Source organism: Manis javanica, chromosome 14 (assembly GCF_040802235.1).
Source record: "Manis javanica isolate MJ-LG chromosome 14, MJ_LKY, whole genome shotgun sequence".
NCBI lineage: Eukaryota > Metazoa > Chordata > Mammalia > Pholidota > Manidae > Manis > Manis javanica.
Genome location: NC_133169.1, coordinates 48,358,423 through 48,386,336, shown reverse-complemented (window position 1 = coordinate 48,386,336; position 27,914 = coordinate 48,358,423). Strand labels below are relative to the sequence as shown.

General features: G+C 43.5%; 1 protein-coding gene across 3 annotated transcripts; it reads right to left on the bottom strand.

Moving 5' to 3' along the window:
* On the bottom strand, positions 1-27,379 carry LOC108396771 (interferon-gamma-inducible GTPase 10-like). 3 transcript variants are annotated; one of them, XM_073222140.1, is made up of 3 exons: positions 27,130-27,379; positions 24,751-24,869; positions 1-2,359 (listed from the first exon to the last, which is right to left on the bottom strand). In XM_073222140.1, the coding sequence occupies exon 3, from the start codon at positions 2,336-2,338 to the stop codon at positions 1,067-1,069; it is 1,272 nt and encodes a 423-aa protein (XP_073078241.1). In that variant the 5' UTR covers positions 2,339-2,359; positions 24,751-24,869; positions 27,130-27,379; the 3' UTR covers positions 1-1,066. The 3 variants fall into 3 exon arrangements, with proteins under 3 accessions (XP_073078241.1, XP_073078240.1, XP_073078239.1); XM_073222139.1 differs by lacking the exon at positions 24,751-24,869 and having other exon boundaries at positions 27,130-27,378; XM_073222138.1 differs by lacking the exons at positions 24,751-24,869; positions 27,130-27,379 and adding an exon at positions 24,565-24,720.
* Positions 27,380-27,914: the final 535 nt, after the last annotated feature.

Genomic DNA, 27,914 nt, shown 5'->3' with positions numbered 1-27,914 from the left:
TTGAAAAAAAAAAAGGTTTATTACTTATAAAAGCTGAAAATTACACACCACACTTTAGGCTAACACAATACACTTGGGTAAGTTCTCCATCTAGTTATGTGGCTAGCAGTGTGCTTATTTGAAATAAGCATCTTTGAAATGGGCACATCAGCAAAGCCTAAATCAGGTACTCTGTAACTCTGGGGGGAGAATATTCTACCAGCCTAGGTCAAAATACCTTTGAAACCGAAATCAGTCAAAGGGAGAAATGAAGTGGGAGAAACTTGTTATTGCTTACAAGTAGTCCACTCCTGCTTGCCTGTGTCTCTCATGACCCGGCTGCAGAAAAAGGGACCCTATCCAACCTTTCCAGTCCAGATATGCCCTGCTTCCCCTTGTAATCACCTATTGATATGGAGAAGGACCTCTTCTCTCCACCCCTTGGAAACACCTATTAATACGGAGATGCATTAAGGACAGGCAAGAGATTTGAGAAATACTGCAATTTTACCCACACACTCATACTTAAAAAAAATAAGCAAAACCACTGCCAGGGCTTATACTACATCGTGATCCTTGTTACATTGCAGAAGCTTGTGAAATAACATGATAAGTTCTGGAAGGACAACAGAGGAACCCTCAGATGGACATATCAGGAGGAACTCTCAAGAATTAATACTATTGACTGGATTTGTGCAAACATCAAACACGTATTGAGCCTATTCTGGGTGCCAACCATTGAGACACCAAATGCCACTATTATAACTATGGTACCCAGCCTTGGATGCAGAGTAGCTGGACCACTGACATGCCTGTGTTTCTCAGCATCAAATTCCAGATCTCCTTCCTTGTTTTTCCCAGGCAGAATTTTAGCTGATTCTACATTTTGCATGAAAGGCACTAAGGTGAAGGTTGCTCCAGGGCTGAGAGTGTGGAGACATCAGGGGTCCTTACTTGGGGCAGGAATACCAGGCCTGCTTAGAGGAGCTCTTAACTATGAGGCCGGCTGGCAAGGCCTGGCCAGCACCAAGGATGCGGTGGGGTCTGGTCCTCATCATTCCGATTTTGTTTCCCAATATACAGGGTGTTAGACCTCGGCAGAGCCCACATTTTCTGTGAAAAGCTCCTCTTTTTTAAGGAGAGTTTTGGCATCCTTAGCCACAGTATCAAGGAAGTGATTTTGCAAATAGAAGGTCTTTGTAAAGTAAATGCCTGTGGCAATGGGGCCCCCAGTGACTGAGCAAAGTGTCTCAATAAACTCCAGCAGTCTGTCCTTCACAGACTCGTTACCCTTCTTGACAGACAACAAGTGTGGAGACTCCAGATTTTCCTTGAGTTTCTCCACTGACACATGCAAATCCTTGGCCATGGCTTCCAGGGATGCGTCATCCAGGCCAAAGTAAGACCGGTACAGGGTTAAAGTCTCCTCCAGCTTCTCCAGATCTATATCATTGATCAGACCCACCAAAGGGAGGGTGGCTGATGCTCCAGCCTTCAGTGCCTCCAGCCACACCTTCTGCCTCAGGGAGTCCCGCTTCAGGTCAATGGCGGCCTCAGTGATACTGGGCAGGGAGAGCATGAAGATGTGGCGCTTCTGGGCTGGGAGCTCCCTCAGAAGTGTCATCTCCAGATTTGGGAAATCATAGTCAGACACATCAATGTTGGAGACCAAGAAGACCCGAGGGTGATTCACCTTGGCATTCTCTAGCTGTTTCTTGCAGTCATCTCGAATGTCTTTCAGGATTTTTTCCTTATTGAATGTCGCTGGTTTACTCCTTCGTTCATTGTCCAAATCACTGTCCACTTTACTTCGAACAAAGTAGAAATTCTTCCCCATTTTTCCAATTGCTTTGGCCAGTTTTGTATCATATAATTTGAAGCGTGTAGCAGAGATGATAATAAAGAAGTCATACTCATTAAACTTCATTTTCTTTAGATATTTCTGTGGCTTAAAGCTAGTTGACCCCAAGCCAGGCAGGTCCCATATTGTCACGTTGACAAATTTCTCATTTCTGTATGGAGTTCTCTCCATGGTGGTCTCCAACGTCCCAGTGGGGGCAGCACCTTCTCCCTCATTGCCAACCCCACGCAGCGCATTGATGAAACTGGACTTCCCTGACCCAGTCTCCCCAGTCACAGCAATACTCAGTGGGGCATTCTCAATGTCTCTCAATGCCTCATTGATCTCAGTAATAGTCTTCTGAAAGTCCCCCGCCTTCAGGGATGATTGAATCAAAGTGGTGGTTTCCTGAGAGATGATTTTTGTTTCTAGGTGGAACTTCTCAGCAAATTTTCCAAAGCCGGAGAGCAAATCATGAGCCTTTTGACGAGATGCACGGGAGGGTGAGCATTGACCCATGGCTGGATGCCACCGAAGACACTAGAAGGAGCAGAGAAAAGGGAAGGTCAGAGAGGGAAGGTGTCCTTACTACATGCAGAACAGTTGGGGTGAGATATTATGGGAGGGAGAACCTCAGCCCCAGCCCCATTTTACATGGTGAGCACCTTCTTATACTGTTCTTCAGAATTCCCTGGACTTGCACCCTTTATTTCTTGTTTACTTGCATTTGCCCAGGCTCTGCTCCTATCTTGGTATCCCTTTCTCCCTTAAGAGATTCTCAGTTCTTCATGACCAAATTCAAAGTTGGATCACTCCTCCCAACTTTTCCTACCCACTGGTCTTCATTACCACATTTGAATTATCATTTAGTATTTTCATTTGTATGAAATAATGATCACACACAGTGACCATTCAATGGAACAATTTAGTTCCTGATATAAATAAAGCACATCCCACTGTATCTCTATCCACCCCAGGTGTGAGAACCTCAGGAAAATCCCCTAAGACCATGAAAACTGTCTGACATGTCCATGTGGCAGACCTCACTTCCTATGTGGGTCTTGTTCTTCCCAGAGGACATACTATATATATCATCATCAAATGGTAGCAAGATAACATGGCTGCAAATTTACTACCAAAAATTCTTTCTGTCTAGAAGGTATATGGATTTTTCAGTCTGGCTGTCTGTTCTGGAGGTCATTTCTGCTGGTGTCACATGCTACACATGGTTAAGGGGCCCACTAGATGCATCTATGTAAGATTGAGCTGGCCAAATTTTCCTGAGGCCCCTGCCCACACCAGACCTCCATTTGTATGTAAGTGGGACTGACGTTTAGGTGGGAAAAGGAGATGTATTTGATATTTTTGATACCTACTAATGAGTCTTCTAGCACTCAGAAGTAACCAGGAAACATACATGTTCTGGCCAATGTACCAAGTAGGAATGGGGAAAGGCTATTAATGTGCTCGTACTTAGGCACACCTTGAATCTAAGTTCAATGCGTTTGCAAACTCCTTTTACTTGTTTTTAATGTCTCTTTCTGAGAGAAGAGAAAACTCTTTCCACATATGTGGAAAGATAGCAGTAATAAGAAAGCAGTTCCAAGAGGATCTTCCACATTTAACAAGATTTCCTGTCTCCTTCTTCAGCTCCAGCTGGACCGAGCTGGAACTGAGTCCTGGGGCCCTGCACAAGGAGACGCTGGACGTTCCTTGGCAGAACCTTCCTAAAGACAAAGGGGAGACAAAATCTTCTAAAATGTTCATCTCTCGAGAACCATCATAAATGCAACAAAAATAAAAATGAACAAGTGGAACAACATTAAACTAAAAAGCTTCTGCACAGCAAAGGATGCCATCAAAAAAATGAAAAGGCAGTCTACTGAATGGGAGAAAATATTCACAAATCATATATCTGATCAGGGGTTGATATTCAAATTACAGAGAACTCATATACTCAATGGCATAAGAAGCAAACAATCTGTTTTGAAAATGGGAAGTGAATCTGAATAGACACTTTTCTAATTCAGAAATACAAATGGCCAACAGGTACCATATACAACAGGTACCATACAACAGGCCAAATACAAGGTACCCAACATCAGTCCTCAGGGACTGCCAATCAAAACCCGCATGAGATATCACCTCGCATCTGTCAGAATGGCCACTATCCAGAAGACAAGAAATAAGAAGAGTTGGTGAGGGTGTAGAGAAAGGGGAGTCCTTGAGTCCTGTGTTGGGAGGGTAAATTGGTGCAGCCACTGTGGAAACATATAGAGGTTCCTCGAAATTTAAAAACAGAATTACCATATGAGTCAGCATTTCTATTTATGGATATTTGAAAAAATTGAAAACATTTACTTGAAATGACATATGCATCCCCATGTTCATCACAGCATTATTTACAATAGCCAAGATATGGCAACAGCCTAACTCTCCACTAATGGATGAATGGACAGGTAAATTGTGGTACACACACACACATACACACACACAGAGGAATACTATTCAGTCACAAAAGCGTAAATTTCGCCTTTTGCAACCATGTGGGTGGACCTTGAGGGGATTATGCTAAGTACAAGTTAGAGAAAGATAAACACCATATCATCTCATTTAATTAATTAATTAATTAATTAATTAAAAATTTTAAAATGAACTAATGGATAGTGAGAGTGGATGGGGTGGTTACCAGAAATAGACATTTGGTATTGGGGAAATGGGTGAAGATAAAAACATACAAATTTCCAGTTATAAAATAAATATGTTATGGGGTATAATGTATACCATGGTGATTATTATTAGTTATACTGTATTGTATATTTGAAAGTTGCTAAGACAGATCTTGAATGTTCTCATCACAAGAAAAAATTATGTATACTGATAGATATTAATAAGACTAATTGTGGTGATCATTTTGTGTGTAGTAATGGATACTACCTAGATTTATTGTATCAGTCATTTTGCTATATATACAAATATCAAATCAATAAATTCTACACCTGAAGTGAATACAATGCTTCATATCAATTATACCTCTAAAAAAGTAAACAAAATTAAGGTAATGAAACAATACTGAATAGAAGTTGATCTACTTTTGATTTCTGTATTATAGAAAAACTGAAGATGAATTTGGGTCTGTTAGTAAACATTTTTTGCATGAGTTATTGAAAGATTATACTAAGGCACATGTTTCTAGAAGTCACAAAAAGTGTTTAATATTGCCAGTTCACAGGAAGGTAATGTAAAAGAGAGTTCATCATTATTTACTTCTTATTTAACATTTCTAAAAGTTATGAATTGTGTTAAATGTAATTAAAGCTTTTAAGAGTAGTAAAGGAAACATCTCCAGACCCAAGAAAAGTAGAATGTACTAAAAATAGTATTTTCAGGAAAAGAAAGTGTGAGGAATGGAAATGCTTTCTTTTGTTGTTGATAAAAATTAATATTGTCCCGAAGTAAGGCTTGTTATTTAATGAGGGAAAACATAAAATAAAAAGATATATATATATATATAACAAGAAAGTTGTAAGGTTTGTGGAAAAGGAATCTTTGAAAATATGTTTTAATATGTGATCAACTGGCTAAGATTAAAAATGAATTTTTAAAGAACGTGTTTAAATATTAAAAGTACACTGATGCAAAAATAATATTTGGTTTTCTTTTTGTTCAAAAGACAAAGTTTTCTTGAACAGTCTGCTATCAGTACAAGATGGTAAAGGTTTTTGTTTTGTTGTTTTTTTACTTTTGAGATTATCTACTTAGAAAATAAGGCTTTTGTGTTTTATCAAGATAATCTCCAGTGCTTCATGATATCTTAACATCAGGTCTTTAACTACTTAAGAAAACTGAGTCTTCTTAATAAAAATAGAGCTAAGCTTTGCTTACAATTATGTAACCTTATGTATTTCCCTGTGGACTCTAATTGTCACTTTGGTTAAATAGATAATAAAGTATTGTTTTACAGTGAACTGTCAGCCTATTTGGACAAGTGTTTCAAAACTTTTTTTGGTATTTTTTGGAAAACTTTTCCAAAATGAAATTCTTAAACTTTTGACCACAAGCTAACTTTGATATGTTCTGGAGGACCCCTGGAACATTTCAAAGGATTTGTTCTCCCCATGAAAGAGATACATTAAACTAATTGGGGTATTTGGTATGTTAATTTACATGGGAAATGCTGTCAGTTAATGCTAAAACTTTGATTCTTGTGTGTGTGTGTGTGTGTGTGTGTGTGTGTGTGTATGGTTTTAAATAAGTGTTTTAAAGTCATTCATGAAACTCCTAGAAATCCAATGTGTCCTGATATAATCTTGAAGTATTATTTGTAACAGAAATAATCAGATTTCCTTGTCAACTGCATTATAATGAACTCAAATCATATCTTTAACCATTGCCATTTTAAAGCCTTTTATCGTTTACAGGTAGCTGTACTTTGACTGAGTTTTTTTTTACAAAAGAGCTCCTGCAAAAGAGATTCATGAAAAAAGACTCTAGAATACAGGTTTCTGACAGCTTTAAGATCATAAAACTGAATTAGAAAAGAATTTCCAAAACCACTAGGAAAACTGGATCAAATAGAAAAAAAAATAGGACTATATGGACTGAAGAAAATGAAATATGACTCATGTTATGAGCCATATTAAAATATCACTGGTTCCCTAATATTTTGCATTTCCACACTTTGGAAACCTTTTTCTTGTTTCTCTTAAGCTATAAAAAATTTGGTAAGATATACCCTTGAGAACAAAGATTTAACCTTTCCTTTTGAGAACAAAGATTTAACCTTTCCTTTTTCTCCTCACCAGATCTGTCCAAAATTAAAAAAAAAAACACACCAAAAATCTTGAGTATTCTTTTCATGGCAATATAAGTAGTTATTTACCTATGTTCAGTGAGATTTGCTCTCCACGTCAGAGAACATGATTAGAAACACTGATTATATTACCAAAGCTTTGACTGGAATATCATATTTGAAAGAGATGTATGTAGAGTCAGATATGACCAGACAGTTTTAGAAAAGGTTGACTTTTCAGAGGCAATAAAGCCCCTTGGAAGGAAAAAATGTCAACCTTGTAACTTGTTTATAAGGTTCCAGTAAAGCAGCTTTAAAAAGACCTTTGAATCACTATTCTTGGTACACTTACAAAAAGTCAGGAAAAGGGTAATGCAGACATATCAGTTTTACTATAAATATATGAGCTTAAATGTAAAAAGAAGAAATTATATTGACATTTTTGTCTATTTAGGTTGAACTCTGTTAATTGTCTTTGAGGTTCTATGATATACCTGTGAATTGGACTGAACCTAAATTCTTCTAGCTTCCTTAAAAACCTGGTAGTGGGGCTACCACTCCCAGAACTAATTCTGATTTGGAGCTGGTAAGAACAAAGTCTGAACTTGAATCTCTTTAAATGGCCCATACAGGGTCCACTTCACCTCTCCAACAGCAGCCAAATTTCAGGGGCTTAAATTAAGATATGTATCTAAAGCTGACAAATGCCCCATCTTCATCTGGTCCTATACAAATGCTGGAGAACTCAGTCAAACTGACTCGAAAGAGAAGGAGCTGACATCCACGTAGACTGCTTCCTCCAGGATGCCTGATCAAGACATCACACTCTAACTAAACATAGACCCTTTCCTCCTCCATTTCCTTCCTTTACTCTGACACTGGCCTGGAATGATAATGCCATTGTCTGTATCTCCCAAATATTTGCTAAGGGTGATAAACTATGCTATTCAGACTGCTGGATTTGTCACTGAAAACTCCTGTCTGTCCAACCTGCCCACTTGGTGGATGTGGTTTGGGTCACAACAAGGTTAATCTTGATGGTGCTCATCATTCTCTCTGGGCCTATGAACATCTAAATATCTGGTGCACAGCCTCTCAATAATTCGTAGGTTATTTGACTGTGCCCCTTGATGTTCACAAGCAAACTAAAAAATCTCATTGTAGTTTCATGGATTTACAGGATCAAGTTTAAAAAAGCCCTACTGGGGTCATTCATGGCTCAGGGTTCCCTGCCTTTGGTTAGCACTGTACATCTCTGGTTAGGAATATGGGTAAATAAGAATATGGTCAGAAACCTCTCCTTAACTCTCGATTCTACTGCATATTCCTTTGACATGACAATAGCTGCCTAAAAAAGATACTTAGACTCTAGCCAAAGCTGTTTTCAATAACAGAATATCTCTTGACTACCTTTTAGCTGAACAAGGAGGTGTCTGTCGTGGCCAGTACCACCCACTGTACCTGGATTATTGCTTCTGGGGAAGTTGGACCTCAAGTAAATGAGATCACAGAGCAAGCCGCTTGGCTTAAAAAGGTGACATTCAGCAGGATACTTCTTTGACATACTCAATTTTGAGTGTTTTGGGTCTTGGGGACTATGGGTAAAATTGCAATATTTCCAGAATCTCTTGCCTGGCCTTAATTCATCTCCATATCAATAGGTGTTTCTTAGGGGTGGTAGGGGGTGGTGAGAAGTAGTATATCCGTATCAACAGGCGATTACAAGCAGTGGGAGGTGGGTTGGGGGTGGGGGCTAGTGGGCACCTGATCCTGAGAGGTATTTTTGGCTTCTTCTGAGCCAGGATGGGGAGAGACATGGGTGAGTGGGAGTAGATGAACAGAATCAGAATTCTTGTAAGCAATAAATGGGGTTTCTTCCACTTTATTTTTCCCCTTGACTGATTTTGGCTTTAAAGGTTTATTTGCCCCAGGCTGGGAGCATATTTTCACACTGGAGTTTCAGGGACCATGGCTCCAAAGTGCACTCCAAACATCAGGAATTACTCTGCTTACAAAGCTATGAAAACTGCTCTGGTACATTGTATTCTTTCAAAAGTTTTAAATGCATTTTTGCAGCTTCTAACCAAAAGTAAAACATCTTTCTAAGACTGAAATCTCATAAAATAAACAATTGGTTGACTGACTTAAAAATTTTTTAAACCTGTATTTGTAAACTGTAAATAACAGCAATTAAACAAAAAAAAGGTCATCACCTGTGAATAGAACACACAGAAATAAAAGCTGTGAGAACTACAGAGCAGTAGCTGAGAGTGGGGCGAAGGCCTTAAATCTTGATCAAATCTCTCAGTTGAGCTGAGAGTCTGCACAAGAGGAGGAACTGTTAAAAAGAAAACCACAGGTTCAAAAATGGAGTCATTTCTGTTAAGACCTCCTGTCAGTAAACCAAGATTTAATATGCAACATAACATCAGTTTCAGCCACCTTAAGTGTGACCTATAACCAGCCAAACTAGAATTTTCCAGAGCCATCCCTCAGGTGGACTCTTCCCAGTTAGGAGGGCTACCTTGCCTAAACAATGCATTTCTTACTATTGAATTTATTTGTTTAAATACCCTCTCTCTGCCTTTAAAAGACTTTTCCTTTCTTCCCCTTGACAGAGTTCCTCTTGAATTACTAGACAGGATGCTGTGTGATTCATGAATTATTTAATAAAGTCAATTAGAATCTTAAAGTTTACTCAGTTGAGTTTTGTTTTTTGATAATGTTACTTATGGAGACCAATATTTCTATTTCAAGGGGAATTCCATGGGTGCTTATCTCTTCAGTGTTGGCAAGAATGACACTAGTGCTGGAAAAGGCTCTGAATTTACTGAAATATGCTGAATCCAGTGCTTAGACTGAGACCATCTGTGAGCTACAAATATTAAATCATGTCATTGTGTGGTCCCAATTTAACTTCTTCAACAGAGAGTAACTGTTTATAAGGAAAAATTCTGAAATTAAGTGTCCTAAATTAATGTCCTAAATTAAGTGACATAAGGCTGGAGAACAAGAGAGAGAGACAAGAGAATATGATCAGTTAATAGCCTCAGGATATTACTAACCAGAAACCACAATCCTGGATAAAATCATTTTAACAATCATCTGGAAGGTCCCCAGAATCACTGCATGATGGTATTTGACCATCATCAACACCCAATCTATGAGTCTCCTATATACATTGATCACCTATCTAAATTTATCTGCTTTTGTCTTATTACAGAAAACTAAAGATAAATTTAGTTTATTTGTTGGTAAAGTTGTTTGACATTTACTAAAAGACTGTATTATGAAGAAACACGTTTCTAGAAATTATGAAGTGTATTCATAAATTTGCCAATCTAAAGAATGCTGGTGCAATAGTTCACAATTCCTTCTGACTTATTTTTCACCAGAAATTAAGGTTTCTAAAATCCAGGAATTCTAATGAATGGAATCAAAGCCATGAGAAAGAAGGGAAACATTTCTGTATGCAAGAAAATTAGTATGTGTGCTCTTGATAAAAAAAGATATGAGAAAGGGAAATGAATTTTTACTGAAGAAAAAAGAAAGTACTTTTGTCCTAAAAGTAAAAGGCTCATTATTTAAAGAGGAAAACCTTAGGATAAAATTTGAATGTAAAAAAAAAAAAAAGAAAGCTGTAGGTTTGTGAAAAAGAATCTTAGGAAAATAATTTTAATGTGTGATCAAGCTGGCTATGATTAGAATGAATTTATTTAAAATGACTTTAATATCAAAAGTATGCTGGTACAAAACCCAATTCTTCTTCTCTCTGCTAAAAAGACAAAGTTTTCTTGTACTATTGATATGGTCTTGATAAGAGATTGCAAAAAGTTTTTTTCTTTGCCCTTAAGATAATTGTCTAGAAAACAAAATTCTGTTCCTCATGGTATCTTTATCATCAGGTGTTTGATTTCTTAAGAAAACTGACTATTCTTAATATTAAAAGAGCTAAAATTTTCTGTCAACTATGTGACCTTCTATATTTGCCTGTAAAATCTTTTTCAATTGCTTAAATAGATAACTAAGTTTCAGTTATCCTATTGTGGATTAAATGAAAGTTCCTGTGCCCAGGAGTCTCACCTGGCCCTGGTTGGCTAGCTCATTACACACATGTGCACAATATGTTGCTATTGACTCTATATTAAGAGCTCTGCCCAGTGCTCTGGGCGACATGGTGGCATGGCTGCAAGGCTGCAGGAGAGCAGAGCAGAGGATGGAGTGGGGCAGCCCCGAGGACAGAAACCCAGAAGATGGGTGTGTGGGATGGCTGTGCAGGCAGAGAGAATCAGAGGCCAGATGTGTGGACAAAGAGGCCCAGAAGACTGCTGTGGCAGAGCGGTTCAGAGGCAGAGACTGGCTTGTTACATGCAGACTCACTCTGAGTGAACAGGATTTTACTTATTGACCTGCCACCATGAAAATAAAGTTGGGTATAACCTTTTCACCCCAGAAACGTTCTACTGTCATTTCTTTGGTCACATTGAATCCATAGTGAACTTGCCCAGGGCTGAAACCCACTGGCAAGACAATTGGCGTAGTTGGCAGGATTCATTGTTGACCAAGGAAAAAGACAGGCTGCCCTTATGGGAGGGGTGCTTGAGCAGGCTGCCCCTGTGAATGGGGAGACAGTGGATTGTCCTCCAATGGCTGTGTAGTCTGAGGTGGCCTGCCTCCTAGAGGGCTGGGCACCATCCCAGGACTGGAGGTAAGTGGAGGCAATACCTGAAGCAGTAGGGGTGGCCCTTGGTCTAGTAAGTAGGTCTTTTGAGAGACAGAGTGCCCATGAGGCAGTGGAGACTGTGGGTTGGCTGCTTCTCACAGTATTAAAAAAGTTTACAGAAGAGAAAGTCATGCTCCCGAAAAAGACCCAAGAAACGGCGGCACAAGAATGCGAGCTACAAACCTCTGTGGATTCCCAGAAGAAGGAAATGGCATTGATGCCAGAGGAGGCAGCACAAGACCACTGGCAGTCAGTATTGAAGAGGTAAAAGATTCCTTACAGAATGAGACAGCAGCACTGCCAGGTGCTCTGAATGAGGAAAAGGCCACCAAGGAAAAAAGACAAACTCATGAGGTAAACACAGGCGAGATGGAATGAGAAAGCCAGCTGTGAAGCATTGAGGTGAAGGTGAGAGTTTCTGAAGACTGAGGCTAACGTTGCTGCGAGGCATTGTAGCAGGTGAGGCACCCAGGGGAGTGGAGAGAAAGGTGCCATCAGCCCCAGAAATGGAGGAGCTGGGGAAGGATGAAGGGGTGGTGCCGGAGGCACTGGCACCTCCTGTATTGAAAGCATGTCCAGTGGTTATAAAGAAAATAAAGACCCAACAGCAGAGAGTTCTCCAAGGAGAAGAGCATCCCCCTCCCAGGTCGGGGAGCACTCTATGCTCCGCCCCTATACTCAGGCCGAGCTGGTGGATTTGGGCTCCCAGTTTAGACAGAAGCCCTCAGAGTCAATATATGCTTGGCTCCTGTGTCTGTGGGACTTAGGGGTGGATGGAATTGTTCTGTCAGAATCAGAGATGGATGGGAAAGCTGGCTTCCCTGACAGTTCAGCCCACCTTGAGGCAGCGGTTACAAAGTGCACATCGATCCCAGGGAATCACTCCCTCTTCGATTGGCTTATGGCTGCACTTCATGCTGTGTGGCCCAATCAGGGTGATCTGCCATCCTCTCCTGTTAGATGGCAGATGTATGCTAAGCTCCAACAGGTGTTATGAGAGCTAGGCATAAGAAATGGTATCTATAGCTCAGAGAATCATGGCCCAGATGAAGAGTCTTTCACTACTGGGATGAGAAATATTGTGCTTTAAATGGTTCCCATGTCCCTCTTTGGGTCTCTAGTGGCCATTCTTTCCCTTGACTTAGGGCAGCCCATAAGTGAGGTGACACGTGCAGTAGCAGACTTAGGAGAGGCTGAAGCATTGAGAACAGAGAAAGAAATAAGGTCTGCTACTCACAAGAAGAATTTAAAGGACCCAAGAAGGTTACAAGGACCCAGATGTGGGTTGATATAATACAGGCAGGAGGAAACAGAAGGAAATTAGATGGGAAGTCAAGTAGGATCTTACTAGAGCTATAGCCACAACTGAAACCAGAGCAGCGGTTCCAGCCATTAAGACCAAAGAGGTAGAGGTCAGAGACAGAACCACAAATCTGGCCTGTGTGTCTACAAGACTTTTTGCTGGAGAGACTGGAGAAGGAGCATACTGTAATGACCACCCATGTTTCTTTCGGTTAACTCATTTGAGTAGAACTGGTTTGAATACAGCCAGGATGACCACTTGGTGGCAATGGATCTCCTCAGGCTTGAGGGTTATTGTAATTTATAATTTCTGTTATTTGTATATTATATTATGTTGTTGTGGAGTTTTATTACAATGTTCCAGCTTCCTTGCAAAGGGACCATTGCAGAGGACTGGGGGCACACAGATTGAGAGAGGAGCATCATGGAGGGGTGGAGTGTGGATAAAATGGAAGTACCTGTGGCCAGGATTCTCACCTGGCCCTGGCTGGCTAGCTCACTATATACGTGCAGGCAATACATTGCTATGGACTCTATATAAAGAGCTTCACCCAGTGCTCTGGGTTACATGGTGGCATGGCTGCAAGGCTGCAGGAGAGCATATCAGAAGCTGGGGTGGTGGCAGCACCAAGGACAGAGGCCCAGAAGATGGCTGTGCGGGACGATGGTGCAGGCAGAGGGGCCCAGAGGTAGAGACTGGCTTGCTGCCCACAGACTTGCTCTGAGTGGATGGGATTCTAGTGATTGACCTGCCCCATGGAAATAAAGTTGGGTAAAACCCTTTCACGCCAAGAAATTCTACTGTCATTTCTTTGGTCACATTGAATCCATAGTGAATTTGTCCAGGTCTGAAACCCATTGGCAAAACACCTATGCAACCAAGTGTTTTTAAAAAAAAACATAAAAGCTATTTTTGATGGTTTTGGCCAAATCAAATTCTAAATGGTTAAACTAATTAGATTTATATAACACATCAAATTTATAAGGGAATATTGTCAAATAAGAAGTAATATTAAGGCTTCTGTATATTTGTATAGGTTTGTTATGGGTTGAGTTCATTCTCTTCAGTTCTTGTCCTGGTAGCAACAAGGAATTTAAGGGCAGAGACTTGGAAAGCAGAGCAAAAGTTTTATTTGAATGCACTCCAAGGGAGGTGTGGGTTTTATGGGGCTTCCTTTATGGGACTTTTGGCAGCAGAGAGAAGCCCCTGATTGACATTCTTTGGCCTTGGGAGCATGATCTGATTGGAGGATTGAAGACATAAGCTCAGCTCTGACATTTTTATCTGGGGAATTTTTGTCATCTGAGAAGGGCCTGTGCCCTTCAGCTCATTCTTGGGTTCCCTGGGGCTTCATTTAATTCATCGTCTGAATTATCTCTGGCCTCTGGCTTTATCTGATTAACTCCCTGAGTTTTTCGTGGGCCACACCCTCTTTTCATCCCACTCATATCTGTCTTTCTGCATAATGAGCATGAGGGTTCTATTAATTATATGGAGTTCCTAGATATCTGATAGGTCCTGACATGATGTTATCATTTGTAATTACTCTGCAACTTTCTGATGTTGGATTCTCCCAGAGGAGGACGCCACCCCAAATCACTCACGAAAGGCGTCTCTTGATGCAATAAGCAAGAGGAATTTATTCAGTAACCAGCTAGCTGGGGTCCAAGTTAGCCCAACACAGCGGGTCTCAACAAGGACTGTGAGCACACAAAGCCAGAAGGTTTTATAGCATTTTCAAAGGGGGCAACATTTTCCACAATCACAATACAGTGTTTTTTCATAGACACATAAATCTTTGGCTGGGGCCACATCCTGGGGTCTGGTTAGATAAGATTACCTTCGGAATGTTTAGGGTGGTTCTAGCAAGATAAGCTTGGTGTGTATGATTAACTGATTTGAGGTCAGCTAATTAAAGGTCACTACATTTAACACTGGCTGACTAACTTGTTTTTCAAGATTCTAATAATTTTCCTCCTTCTAGGTTAGGGGGTGGTATTTAAGCCTTTAAGATGGCTGTACTTATGCTAACTTTTGATTCTTCAGATCCTACACTGAAATCACTGTCATTAAGCTGAGTCCACCCGGAGAGAATGGAACCTGAGTATCAGGGAAATGCCCTAGCTGATGTTGATGTAAAGATGGCATGAACAGATTTTAACAACATTCTTTCCTTAAGACCATTATACTTGTGCTCTATTTCTTGAGTCTGGTGGAAAAGTTGTGTCTGTGAAGTGGCATTGCTGCTGGTGAAGAAGAAACTTCCTGTCCCAGGACTCAGTCTTTTTATGGCTGCATCTGTAAAGGCTCAATCCCTTTTATTTCAGAGCCCTCTTGATCTCTAGAGCCTTTGATTTGTTACTGTGTTTAAGGATGAATGTGTCCCACCTTCTTTACTCCCTGAAATCTACTCTCACTTCCCCTCAGATGTCAAGGCTCTGTGACTTCTGAAAATATAGTAACAATAATCTTGGGTTCATATTTTCAGAGACTCTTATGTGCCTACAAGTTGGTCTCCAAGCAATCTCTGGGAGAATAAAAACAGAGTGTTTCCTTTATTTCTTTATTCTAGCAGCAAATTCTTCATTTTCTAAGCAAATTCTTCCTTTGAGTGCCTACTGTGTGCCAGGCCCTGTTCCAGCACTGGAACTTCAGTAATGTTAACCCCTGATTTCACACTGCTGGCTTTCCAGGGCAGAGGTGAGGTGGGTGAGGTAACTAGAGAAATGTTGGCCAGCTTGATGTGATAAGCAGAGTAGGGCCAGTGTAACCTTGGGGAGGAAATCCTGGGGCAAAAATACCTTTGAAACTGAAATCGGTAAAAGGGAGAAATAAAGTTAAGAAACCCATTTATTTCTTATAAGCAGTTGCTTTGTCCCTCTCTTGACGAGGCTGCAGCAGCAGAGAGCTCCACCCAACCTCTCTGGTCCAGATAAACCCTGGCACACCCTGTAGTTACCTATTAATATGCAGATGGACTAATGCTCTCCACCCCTTGGAAACACCTACTGATATGCAGATGAACTAAAGCCAGGTGAGAGATTCTGGAAATATTGCAATTTTACCCACAGCCAGCCACTAGGTTGCTCTACTAGAGACAAACACACAGATGGGGATAAGAGTGGAGGGGGTATAGTGTGAAGATGGGTGGGGCCTGGGCTCTGGCTGACCAGAGAGTTGCCCAGCTCCCAGCTGTGTGGTCACCTCACCTCTGCACTGTCCTGGGGGGAGAGAGGCTTCCCTGTGCTCTGTCTCTGTGTCTGGGGATCCTCATTTACAGCAGTTGTGCCTGTATCCTAGACAGTTCTGTGTCTTTTTATACCAATAAATAATGGAATCTACATTGACTGAATACTGTGTCAGAAGGAACAAAAGATGATCAATGCCCTCAGCATAGGGAGACACCTCTAAGAATATTGGGTTTAGTAAGTCAGAAACTGAGTCTTGTTAGGGGTTTTTATGGAGGTTGATAGGCACGAGTGATTAAGTCACTGGTCATTTGCGGTAAAACACAATCTCCAGCCTCCCTCTCCTTCCTGTAGAATATGGGAGGAGAGAGGAGGAGGAGGCTGCCAGTTCCAACCCTTTAACCTTGACTTGGTCTTCCTGGGCAGCAGCCCCCACCCACAACCAGGTCTGTAGGAAACACAACCCAGTTATCTCATTAGCATACTAAAGGCACTCCTTTCACTCAGGAAATTCCAAAGGCTTTAGGAGCTACTGCCAGGAACTAGGGACAAAGACCAAATATATTTTTATTATAACAGACTTCAGATGCACTACTTTGTGGACATTTTAAGGATTAACATAAAAGCATTATTATATTGTTTACATGAATACACATATACACTAACAAACAGACTGAAGATGAACTGTGGGGTGTATATTAAATTTAAAAAGCTGTAGTAGTCTGTGATGGGGGAGGGGATGTTTGCAGTAGGTGAAGGGGAGAGACATTTTTAAGATGGAATTTAGTGTCACAAAAGGCAAGATGATTTGAAAATAAACACTCCTGTCATTTTCCTAGAAGAAAACCTAGCCTTCCCTGCAGCCCTTTACAAATATGTTTTCCTCCTGGAAACTAGAGAGTGGTGAGTGTTGCATCCTTAGAAGGCCTTCTTGATCCATTTCCTCAGTTACCAAGATCTCCTCCAGTCTCAAGGCTTCCATGTCCACATACCCACAGACCACTCTGAGGTTTGTATGCACACCCCACACCTCTTTGCTCAGCTCCACACTGCAGACTGGTCCTTCCAGGCAGCCCTCCATAAAGGGCTCTGAGATGACCCCACGGTGGCCTCTCTTGCACATGGTCCAGTTCAGATGTATGTGTGAGGAGGGAAAATAGATATGAGTGGGGTGGAGAGAGAATAAGGACAATAAAGCCCACTAAAAAGGGACTCAAATGTTAACCAATTAAAACTAAAGAGCCAGAAAAGACTCACAGACTTAGTGAGTTAATCAGTTAAAGTTCAAAAGGCCAGGGACAACTTGGCCTGGAATGCCCAAATATTCCCCAGGTAAAGAATAAGTATCTCAGCATAGCCTATGTCTTCATTGTGTCAATTAGATCATGCCATTGTAAAATTTACTTTAGCCTGCTAAAAGGCCCAGTTTAATTTTTACCTACATGCTGTTTTTCCCTCCTCCAGCCCCTAATCAAATAACCTGCAACCTGGGCAAAAGATAAGCATCATGATTAATTTTCCAAACAAGCCCAGCTATAAACAGCATATAAAGACAGGAAAAATACCATCTTAGAGCTAAAATTGCATTTTAAAACCCAGGAAGTTAAGAAGTTTCTTAATATTCTTTAGCAAACAGACAATAACTCAGCCCACCTTGGAGGCAGGGCAGGTGGTCTTAATTGATATGTTACCAGACCAGGAAGCTGCTATCCTGTGAAGGAATCAGAGCAGTAAATTTCTTGTGTTAAGCTAATTTTGCAGAATTACCTAGAGAACTGATAAGAAGAGAAACTTAATGTCTCATCAGAGATAAACATCTTGATACCACTTAACAAGTCCACACCTTTAGCCCTTTTCATATTTCTAAAAAAAATCCTTAAAAGGGGGAACCTCCAACTTTTCATTGAGCTCCCCTGTCTGAGGTTGCCTGCAATTTCCAAGTGCATAGCCTTAAATAAAATGTATCCAATCTTTCAGTACCTCTTCTATGAGGTAGCCCACAGTCCCCTTTCTCTGCGTGTAAACTTTTTCTCTTAAGTAAAAATCAAACCTTTCAGGGCACCTCTCTTCCCTGAGGTTGCCTGGTGCCCTTTTCCTCTCTTTAAGTAACTTTAAATAAAACTTTTACTTTGCTTCACTACTGTGTCTCTGCCCTTCAATTCCTTGTTGCAGCAGGGACAAGAATGGAGGGAAATAAACATGTTCCCCCTAACATATGGACACGCATCACCCCTTCACCTCAGCAAACTCTCTCCAGCTCTTTTTTTGGCTTGTGTGCCACATCTTGCTAAATCCACTTTTTCCTTTGTTTGCTCATTAAACATATTAAAGTCATTTCAAATAAATTCATTCTAATCATAGCCAGCTTGATCACACATTAAAATTTGGGACATTTGAAGGGCCCCCACCAGTAAGATGGCGAACTTCCGGCTTCTCTTCGGGGGGGTCCTCAGTTCCCGCCCATGCCACCTGAAGCCCAATCACCTCTTGCCCCCCTCCCAATCCCAGCACCTAGCCAATAGCCACCAGTCTCGTAGAAGTAACTGCACAATCACCCCATGCCCCTTCCTATATAACCTAGCACCTTTCCCTAATAAAGCGGAATTCTCCAGTAAATTGCTGCTGTGTGTCGCTCCTTTCCTTTCATTGGTGCTGAAACCCTGGAGACGGGACACCCCAACTGGGCCCCGTCTTCCCCCCGACACCAGCAGCAGCTTGCCCTCATCCTCTTTTTCCAGCGCTGGCTCATCACACTCACCACTCCTCTCTGGCCTTTAGGTAAGTTTTCCCCCAGAGTGGGCCACTCTTCCCCGAGCTATCGCAGTGCCATTGACCGTGATCGTCCGGCAAGGCTCTGACGCTTGGGGATGAGGAGGGAACCCTCCCCGCCTCTGGCTTTCACGGCTGCTGCAGACCCTCAGGCCCCCCTCCAACAGCCATAAATCACCGCCTCCGGCCTTCACGGCTGCTGCAGACTCTCAGGCCCCCCCTCCAACAGCCATAAACCCCGCCTCAGGCCTTCACAGCTGCGACAGGCCCTCAGGCCCCTCCTCCAAGAGCCATAAACGAGGTGACTCCTTTGTGGATGAGAACGCTCCCTTTTCCCCCTTCGTCCTTCCATTCTGTCTGCCGAAATCCGTTCCATCCACCAAAAATTCCTAGTACTAGGTACCTTGTGACTCCGGCACTCTGCCTTCTTAGGGAAGTCTGGGTGACGACCCACACTTCCTAAGAAATTCTGACTCGTATACGAGTTTCTGTAGACCACCAAGGATCACTGGGGATGCCCTTTGTCTCTTTGCCATCTGCCTCCGGTCTGAGGATTTCCGTTTGTCTTCCCCTGTTTGTCTCCTTCTCTGTCCTTTAACCATGGGAGCCTCCTCATCCCTCCCTGAAAGTTCACCTCTTGAATGCCTGCTTAAGCATCTGGCTACCCTATCCCTGACACCTGATATAAAACCAAAACTTCTCCATAAATACTGCTCCCAAGATTGGCTGACATACCCCCTAGACAATAACAACCAATGGCCCACAGGAGGAACTCTTGATTCTAACATCACTCACGATCTCTTTAACTACTGCCAGCGCCTGAAAAAATGGAAGGAGATTCCCTATATCGAAGCTTTCCGCCTACTCCTCCCCCCGCTCCTCCAAAGTTCTCCTACCCTGCAAGCCACCACCCCCTCAGAAGCCTCCCGTTCACTCCCTTCCCCTTCTTCTCCTACAACAGCCTTTCTTCCTTCCTCCCCTATCATCTCCTCCCCCATCTCACCTCCTCCACCTTCGTCCCCTGCAGATTAAGCCTGAGCCTTTCTGCCCCCCTTTAACTAAGTCCCGGGGGCCTCCTCCGTCTTTGCCCTCATCACCTATTTCTCCCCTGTTAGAGACCGCCTTTGTCTTCTCACATATTTGTAAGCAGAATAATAAAGCACCTTCCCCAAACACAGCATGAGAAAGCACAAGCTTGAAAACAACCGGTGCAGTCCTTGGAAGTTATCTGTCCACAAAAACATATCTTGTCCTCAAAGACGAGCCAAGACTCCTCACTCTGAAAATAGGGAAACCTTGAAGATGTGTAGAAACACCGCCCCTGCTTCTAGCTATGCCCTTCCCCTACTTGCTGATGTAGCAAGAATAGAAAACAAAGAACATTCTGATTATGCATTCCATAAGCAACTAACAGGAGCCCTGCTGTAGCTCAGTTGGCAGAGCATGGGACTCTTAACCTCAGAGTTGTAAGTTTAAGCCCAACTCCCAACTGGAGCGGCAGAGGTAAGCAGCTGGGCTGCTGGCTGGCGACGCGTGAGAGCATCAGCCCTCCCAGTTCTTTCTATCTTTCTTTATTTTCTTTGCCCCCCTTCCGCACTTCAGGACCTGCTCGACTAGGCGCGGCTGGACCGCATCCCCCCCCTCCCCACAGACTGAGCCAGAACCCTTCAGTCCCCCTCAGACTCGGTCCCGAGGGCCTCCCAAAATTATTGCCCCCCTCCGGGAAGTAGCAGGATCCGAAGGCATCGTGCACGTTCATGTCCCTTTCTCTTTAGGAGATTTAGCCCAACTTGAGAAACGCCCAAGTTCCTTTTCCACTGATCCCACGACATACATCAAAGAGTTTCAATGGACCCTCCAGTCTTACAGCCTCACACATCATGACATTTTCATGCTCCTGGCCAATACTCTCCTCCCTGAAGAGCGTAGACGAGTTTGGGACTTCACCCAAACTCACGATACCAAAACCCAGAGGACTGACCCCACCTACCCCCCTGGCCCCACCGCTGTCCCCGAACAAGACCCACTCTGGGACTATAACACCGCCATGAGTCTCCGCTCTCGAGATATTTTTGCCTCCTGCTTAATAGCAGGTCTGAAAAAGGCAGCTCGTAAAGTAGTCAATTTTCAAAAGCTTCAAGACATAATTCAAAGGAGGGACGAAACTCCCTCTGAGTTCTTAGACAGACTCACTCAAGCCCTATTACAGTATACCAGCCTAGACCCAGAAATGCCTGATGGAAGACATGTCCTTATGACATACTTCCTAGCTCAAACCTACCCCGACATTAAAGCTAAACTCAAAAAGTTAGAACAGGGCCCCGCTACCCCACAGACTGAGATCCTAACAGTGGCCTTTAAAGTCTTCCATAACCGGGAGGAGGAGAGAGAACGCTGTAAACAAAAGGCTGATCAGGCCAATTTCCAAATGTTGGCCCAGCTGATAAAACCACAACCTGGGCGCCCTTCTACAAACAAGTGCCCCCCAGGAGCTTGTTTCAAGTGTGGACAAGAACGACATTCGTCAAGGGCATGCCCCTCCCCCAGATCTCCTACCACCTCATGCCCCAGATGCCACAAAAAGGGCCACTGGGGGTCTGATTGCTCAGCCACCTGAAGGGGAGGCTGGATGAACAACCCCCATCCTAAGCTCGCTGTAGTGGGGCTGGCAGAAGAAGATTGACAGGGCCTGGGGGCTTCTCGCCTGACCATTTCCATCACCAAACAGGAGCCCAGTGTTACTTTAATAGTAGACAGTCGCCCGATCTCCTTCCTCCTAGATACAAAAGCCACCTTTTCAGTCTTGCGAGAATACTGGGGCCCTACCATGCCTGCCATTACTCCTGTAGTCAGGGTAGGAAGTAAATAGATTTTCCCATTAACCCCCCCCTTTTATGCACAATCCAAGACAATCCTATACCTTTCTCCCACTCCTTCCTAGTTATGCCCCAATGTCCCATCCCTTTACTAGGATGGGACATCCTTTCCCTCCTCCACGTTTCCATAACTATATCCACTCCCACAGCCCCCAGTACTCCCTTTCTGATGGCCCTCATAGCCGACAACCCCCCTCTACCCAATGAAAGCTCCAGTTCCGCCCTTATACACCCTGTAAATCCCAAAGTTGGGGACATTACAAGCCCCTCCGTAGCTCTATGTCCTCCTGCCTCTATCAAATTACGTGACCCCTCTCAGTATATCTATCAGGCGCAATATCCCCTAACCACTTCAGCCCTCATAAGCCTCCAACCCATCATTCAAGATCTCTTAAACAAAAATTACCTCAGACCCACTCACTCTCCGTTTAATACCCCCATATTAGCTGTTAAAAAAACCAATGGATCTTTCCGCCTTGTCCAAGACCTTCACGCCTCATCAACATGGCCGTTGTCCCTATCCATCCCTTAGTTCCAAATCCATACACCCTTTTATTGCAGATCCCTGCCTCGGCATCCCACTTCTCAGTCCTAGATCTCAAGGATGCATTTTTCTATCCCTCTAGACCCCTCCTCCCAAGATTTCCTCTTCACCTGGATGGACCCATACACAAGACATTCTGAACAACTCACTTAGACAGTTTTGCCACAAAGCTTCCGAGATAGTCCCCATATTTTTGGACAGGTCCTAGCTCAGGACCTCAAACAGTTTCATCATGATCACTCCAAGTCCACCTTATTACAATATGTGGACGATCTTCTACTCTGCAGTCCCTCATGGGAACAGTCTCAACTTGACACTGCCTCCCTACTTAACCTTCTAGCTTCCAGAGGTTACTGAGTATCCCCTGTCAAAGCTCAAATCTCTTCCCCTTCTGTCACTTACCTCAGATTTCTCCTATCTCAACAAAGAAAGTCCATTACATTAGATAGAAAATGGCTCCTCTCTGACCTGCCCGTTCCCAAAACCAAGACAGAAATCCTTTCCTTTCTAGGCCTGGCTGGGTATTTTAGAGCGTGGATCCCTAACCTCTCCCTGTTAGCAAGACCCCTATATGACCTCAGCAAGAGCCCCCCTGCAGAACCATTATCCTCCTCACCCTGACACTCCTTCATTAAGCTCCGTCGAGCCCTTGTGGAAGTGCCAGCTCTCCATCTTCCTGCTTTGTCAAAGCCCTTCTCATTATACATTCATGAGAGGTCCAGTCAAGCTCTAGGAGTCCTAGGCCAATATTATGGCCCATCCTTTGCCCCAGTAGCTTATCTCTGCAAGCAATTAGACCCCACAGTTCGGGGATGGGCCCCCTGCCTACGGGCATTAGCCGCTGGACAGCTCTTGCAGAAAGAAGCTCATAAACTAACATTCAGGGCGCCCCTTACCATTCTGTTCCCACATCACCTAAAAGATCTCTTAACCTACAAAAGTTTACAGACTCTCCCTCCCTCCAGACTCCTGACCTTACTGTCCTCTTTCCTCCAAAATCCCATTCACCCCCTTTGCCATCCATACCCGAATCATGACTTTTTCCTCCTTTACTGCTCTCTAGCTTTTTTTCCTCATTCCTATTGTCTTCCCCGCCACCCCAGCCTCCTTTGTATGCCAATTCAAAGTCAGACAGACTTCCACACAGCATCAAACAAAAGTTACTGCCCTCATTGCCACATCAGACTGCCCTCTGAAAAGCTGCTCTGAGCCTTTATACCTCCACCACTTTCCTCCCTCCACCGAAGTGTTCACTAGCAGCTACCTTTATTCTCCCTACCTCTGCTTCCTCTATGACCAAAAACAAGCCTATTGCAGGTGATGGCCAGACACCTACGGGAAATGTCCCTACTGGTCTTGTGCCATTCACTACATGGGTAACTCCTGGTACCCACAGTATTACTCCTCCAATCGTTTCATGAAATATCCCAACGGCTCATTCTCTTTATCAATCCCAGATCCCTGGGACTCTCAATGGGCTGCCAGAGTCACAGCCTCAGTTTACTACGGGGGGTCCTTGACCCCCCACGGTACCCTTCATATCTCTTGAAAGTATGTTCCCTCTCATTCCCAGATCTCTCAAGTTGCATCAGATATCAGACATTCCGAAAAAGTCATTATCCAAACTCTTGACGGTGCCTCTTCATCTTCTTGTCCCTGCCCCTCTTCCAATTTCTCCTACTCTTCGTTACAGCTAATTCAGGTCACCACCATCTTTCTCAACCACACCCTTAACACCGCCAATTGTTTCTTGTGTGCATCACTACAGCGCCCACTGCTGGCCACCTTGCCCCTTATTATTTCCAACTACTCCTTCCATGCAGAAGGACTACCCCTCTGCCCCCTGGCAGACATACCCCTATGGGAACCAGAATATGCAGATAATCCCAGCATCCACCACTGTGTAAACCCAACTCCACCCCCCCTCCAGCGCACTCCACTGCCTCTCTATCTACACCCCTACCTCTGACTCTAAGACTTTTACGCAACTGGGACACTTCTTTTGGTGTAATGGCAGTCTTTTCAACTCACTGCCTCCCCAACTCCGATACACCCACCCTGCATTCTCGTCACCCTAATCCCACAGCGTACACTTTACAGCATGGCAGAATTTCTTGAGCTCCAACCTCCCTTGCCCTCGCGCACAAAAAGGGCTGCTTTCCTTCCCATCATGGTCGGTATCTCTTTGACCACCTCAGCCATTGGGGCAGGGTTTTCGGGAAGAGCCTTGGGTCACTCTCTATGGACAGTTAGATATCTCAACGCCAAACTTGAGGGAGCCCTGACATCCACTGCCGATTCCCTAGCCTCTCTCCAAAGACAGGTCACTTCGCTAGCTAAGGTCACCCTTCAAAACCGGCGGACCTTAGATCTGCTTACAGCCAAGAAGGGCGGCACCTGCGTCTTCCTTCGAGAAGAGTGCTGTTATTACATCAACGAATCTGGCATTGTAGAAACTGACATCACCAAACTCACCGACCTTGCCTCCACCCTCCACTCTGCTTCCAATTCCAACCCATTCTCTTCAATACTAACAAACCCCCTCCTTACCTGGGTCTGGTCCACTGAAGGCCCCATAATAATCATTCTTCTCGCCTGTCTCTTCCTACCCTGTATAATAAAGTTCATCAAATCCCAAGTCGGAAAAATCTCTAATCAAGCTTTCAACCAGCTTTTACTCAGGAACTACCAGCTTCTGGCCACAGAAGATCCCTCACCCTCACGTGACCTCCTCACCACACGCTGAGATGGACCCCTCTCTCCACTGGAAACTGTTCCTGGAAACAATGGCCGCAGACGCCTGGCTCCTGACACCCATATCCTCTTGGCATCATTGGAATCAACAGGTCCTCGACCTATGGTTACAGGGAACCTTCATTGATTTCCAACCTGAAGAAGTCCACATCTACCCGTCCTTACTGTGGGGAGTCCTATCAACCCTTTCCTCCCAATCCTCAAGCCCTCACTCCCTTCTCCGCCCCCGTTCAGCAGGAAGCAGTCAGAGAGAAAGCAATGTCCACAACCCCATAGAGGAGAAAGGGGGGAATGAAGGGCCCCCACCAGTAAGATGGCAAACTTCCGGCTTCTCTTCGGGGCTGGGGGGGTCCTCAGTTCCCGCCGGCGCCACCTGAAGCCCAATCACCTCTCGCCCCCCTCCCAATCCCAGCACCTAGCCAATAGCCACCAGTCTCATAGAAGTAACCGCACAATCACCCCATGCCCCTTCCTATATAACCCAGCACCTTTCCCTAATAAAGCAGAATTCTCCAGTAAATTGCTGCTGTGTGTCGCTCCTTTCCTTTCAACATTCACCAGCCCCTGACCTCTAGCTCCTCTCTGCAGACTCCCCCTGAAGCCCTCCGTCTGAGTCCGAGGTGAGGATCAGGCCCCTGCCCTCCCCTTTCCCTTGGAGGCCAGCACCATGACATCTCCCTTGAATGTCCTTTCACAAATCCCCTTACCCACTCTCTGTACCCCTCTACAAGGTTAGATCTGAACCAGTCATCTAACTACTTCATGACCTCCTCATGGACAATTTCTGAGAGATGGTTTCCCTTGAAATAAAGTAAAAATTGTTACCATGCCTTAGCCAAAACTGAGAAAGAAGGAAGAGTCCGATTCTGAGGTGTAGTTACACTGTGTGTCAGGGAAGTCAGCCTGGAGAATTGGTATTTTTGAATGCATTTGAAAGGAGATTTTTAAGCCATATGGACCATATTTGAGCAATAAGAGAAAATTTTTAAAAGAAGGTAAAATCATGATCTCCAAGAAATATAAAATGAACATGTGTTAAGGATTTTATTTGACTGATTACTAACAAAGGCACCAAGCAGATGTTACTGCTATTTGAATGGAGAATCCCAAAGAAGAGATACATTCATGACTCAAGAATGTTGATACAAAAGAGAAAATGGGGCAAGAATGGCTGCATTTGAAGCTGAGGTTGGGAAGTTCATTGAACCTCCACAGACAGATTTTATTTATATGCCTGATATGGCCTGAATGTTTGTGCCTTTCCAAAATTTATAGAAGAAATGTAATGTTCATGGTGAATAGCTGTGTGGTAGGAAGCCAAGGAAACAAAGTTTCTGCTGAAGCTTCAGGAATGCAGAGAAATCACAAGGTGCTTGGGTGCTTGAGATTGAAACAAGGTAACAATGTATCCTCCTCACTGGGACTCGCTGGTATGGAACAGCTTGCTGATCATAGCCATGGAGGCCCATTAGTTACAATAGGGTATCCGGGTGACCTTTACAGAGATAGATTAAAATATGAGGAGCATCCTGGATACACCTAGTGACCTAATAGCTCCTGCTGCAATGGATCCTGGGTGCTGACTCCCCCCTAATCTTGTAGTGAATGTATAAAAGGCATGGCCCTGCTGCACTAGGGGCTCAGCCTTTGGATAGGAATCCGCTGAGCCAGTGCTGGCACTAAAAAATGCTGCTTCTCACCAAATGTCTCGGTGTCCCGACTCCCATAGTTCCTGCAACAGGTGGACCCTCAAAAGGTGCCTTAGTCATGAGGGCAGAGACCTTCTGAGTGGGTTAGTGCCCTCATAAAAGAGACCCTAGAGAAGGAGCTTGCCTGTTCCTCCATGTGAACTTGCAGGAAAGACAGCCAGCTGGGAAAAGTGCTCTCACCGGACACCAAATGTACAGGTGTTTTGATATTTTTGTTCTCATCCCCCAGAGGTGTGAGAAAAAAATTTCTGCTTATAAGCCACCCTGCGTATGGTATTTTGTTATAGACTGTAGCACTAAGAAAATGACCAAGAAAAGAATTATTTTGCACTGCTACCAATTATCAAAACTCGTGGAGTTGTAAAATAGCTCTAAGATAATAAAAGGTTAGAGTCAGAAAACCCTACAGGTATGCACTATATATTCCACAGTTTCCAACTGGACACCTGGTAAATATTCTGCTCATTCCATATTTTCTTATAACTTTCTAATATAATAAGAAGAGAAGGCATTTTCAGACACAAGGGTTCTCCATTCTACAAAGAGGTTGGCATGAGCCTCTGGCTGGAATTCCAGGTCTCCACCTGCCCCTCAGCCCATCAGCATGAAGCCAGCCTCCCATTGTGCAGGTGCAAAGAGTTTGCTCACTCACCAGCTCAGGACAGAGATCAGATCCAAATGCTTCCTATAAACTATCAGAAAATGCTGTCTGTTGCAGTGCTCCCATTAGCTGTCAGCACAGGAATGCTTCACACAGATGTCCTCCCCCAAGAAATGTAGACACTGTGAGCTCCTGTGGTCACTGTAGCAAGAAAGGAGCTGGCGAGCCTCTGTCCTCCTGGGAAAAAGGCCCAGTGTGTGAGCAGCAGGAAGGAGCACAGCCTCGGACTCGGACCCCTCCCCCAGGAAGACTGGCTGATAGTTCAGGGCTTGTATTTACAGGAAATGAAAATGAAACCAGGGCAGGCTAAAAACAAATTGGATTTAGTCCAATGCTATGGTATTTAAGACAGTTGGAGACTGACACAGTGTTAGACCACCTGACACTTGGAACAGAATGCAGAGCCCTGAGCTGGCCTCAGGTGGGAGTATGTTGGGCAGAAGCACATGGCACTGGCATCAGCAGGGAAGGAAGGCCCCACCTAGTAAGTGGGGCTGGACAATCTAGGTGTCCATATGGACAGAGGTTACTAAATTCTTACTTACATTTCTAAAAATCATTATCTTCCACATGGATTAAGACCTAAATTTCAATTGCAAAGTCCAGAAGATAATGCAGCTATTCTTAGAAAAAGATTTAACAGACCAAGATAACTGTATAAAAAATACTGACAAATGTGACATCTTTGAATATATTAAAATGAAAAACTTCTGTTCATGAAAAGAAATGCTTAAAAAAAGTAAAAAACTCTACAAATTTGAAGATATTTCTGCAAA

Coding starts and splice junctions, on each gene's coding strand:
- LOC108396771 (XM_073222138.1), bottom strand. CDS start 24,642: ATGAACTTTATTATACAGGGTAGGAAGAGACAGGCGAGAAGAATGATT. Junction 2,360..24,564: donor CTTCAGTGGACCAGACCCAG/GTAAGGAGGGGG, acceptor TGCTCCTTCTAG/TGTCTTCGGTGGCATCCAGC.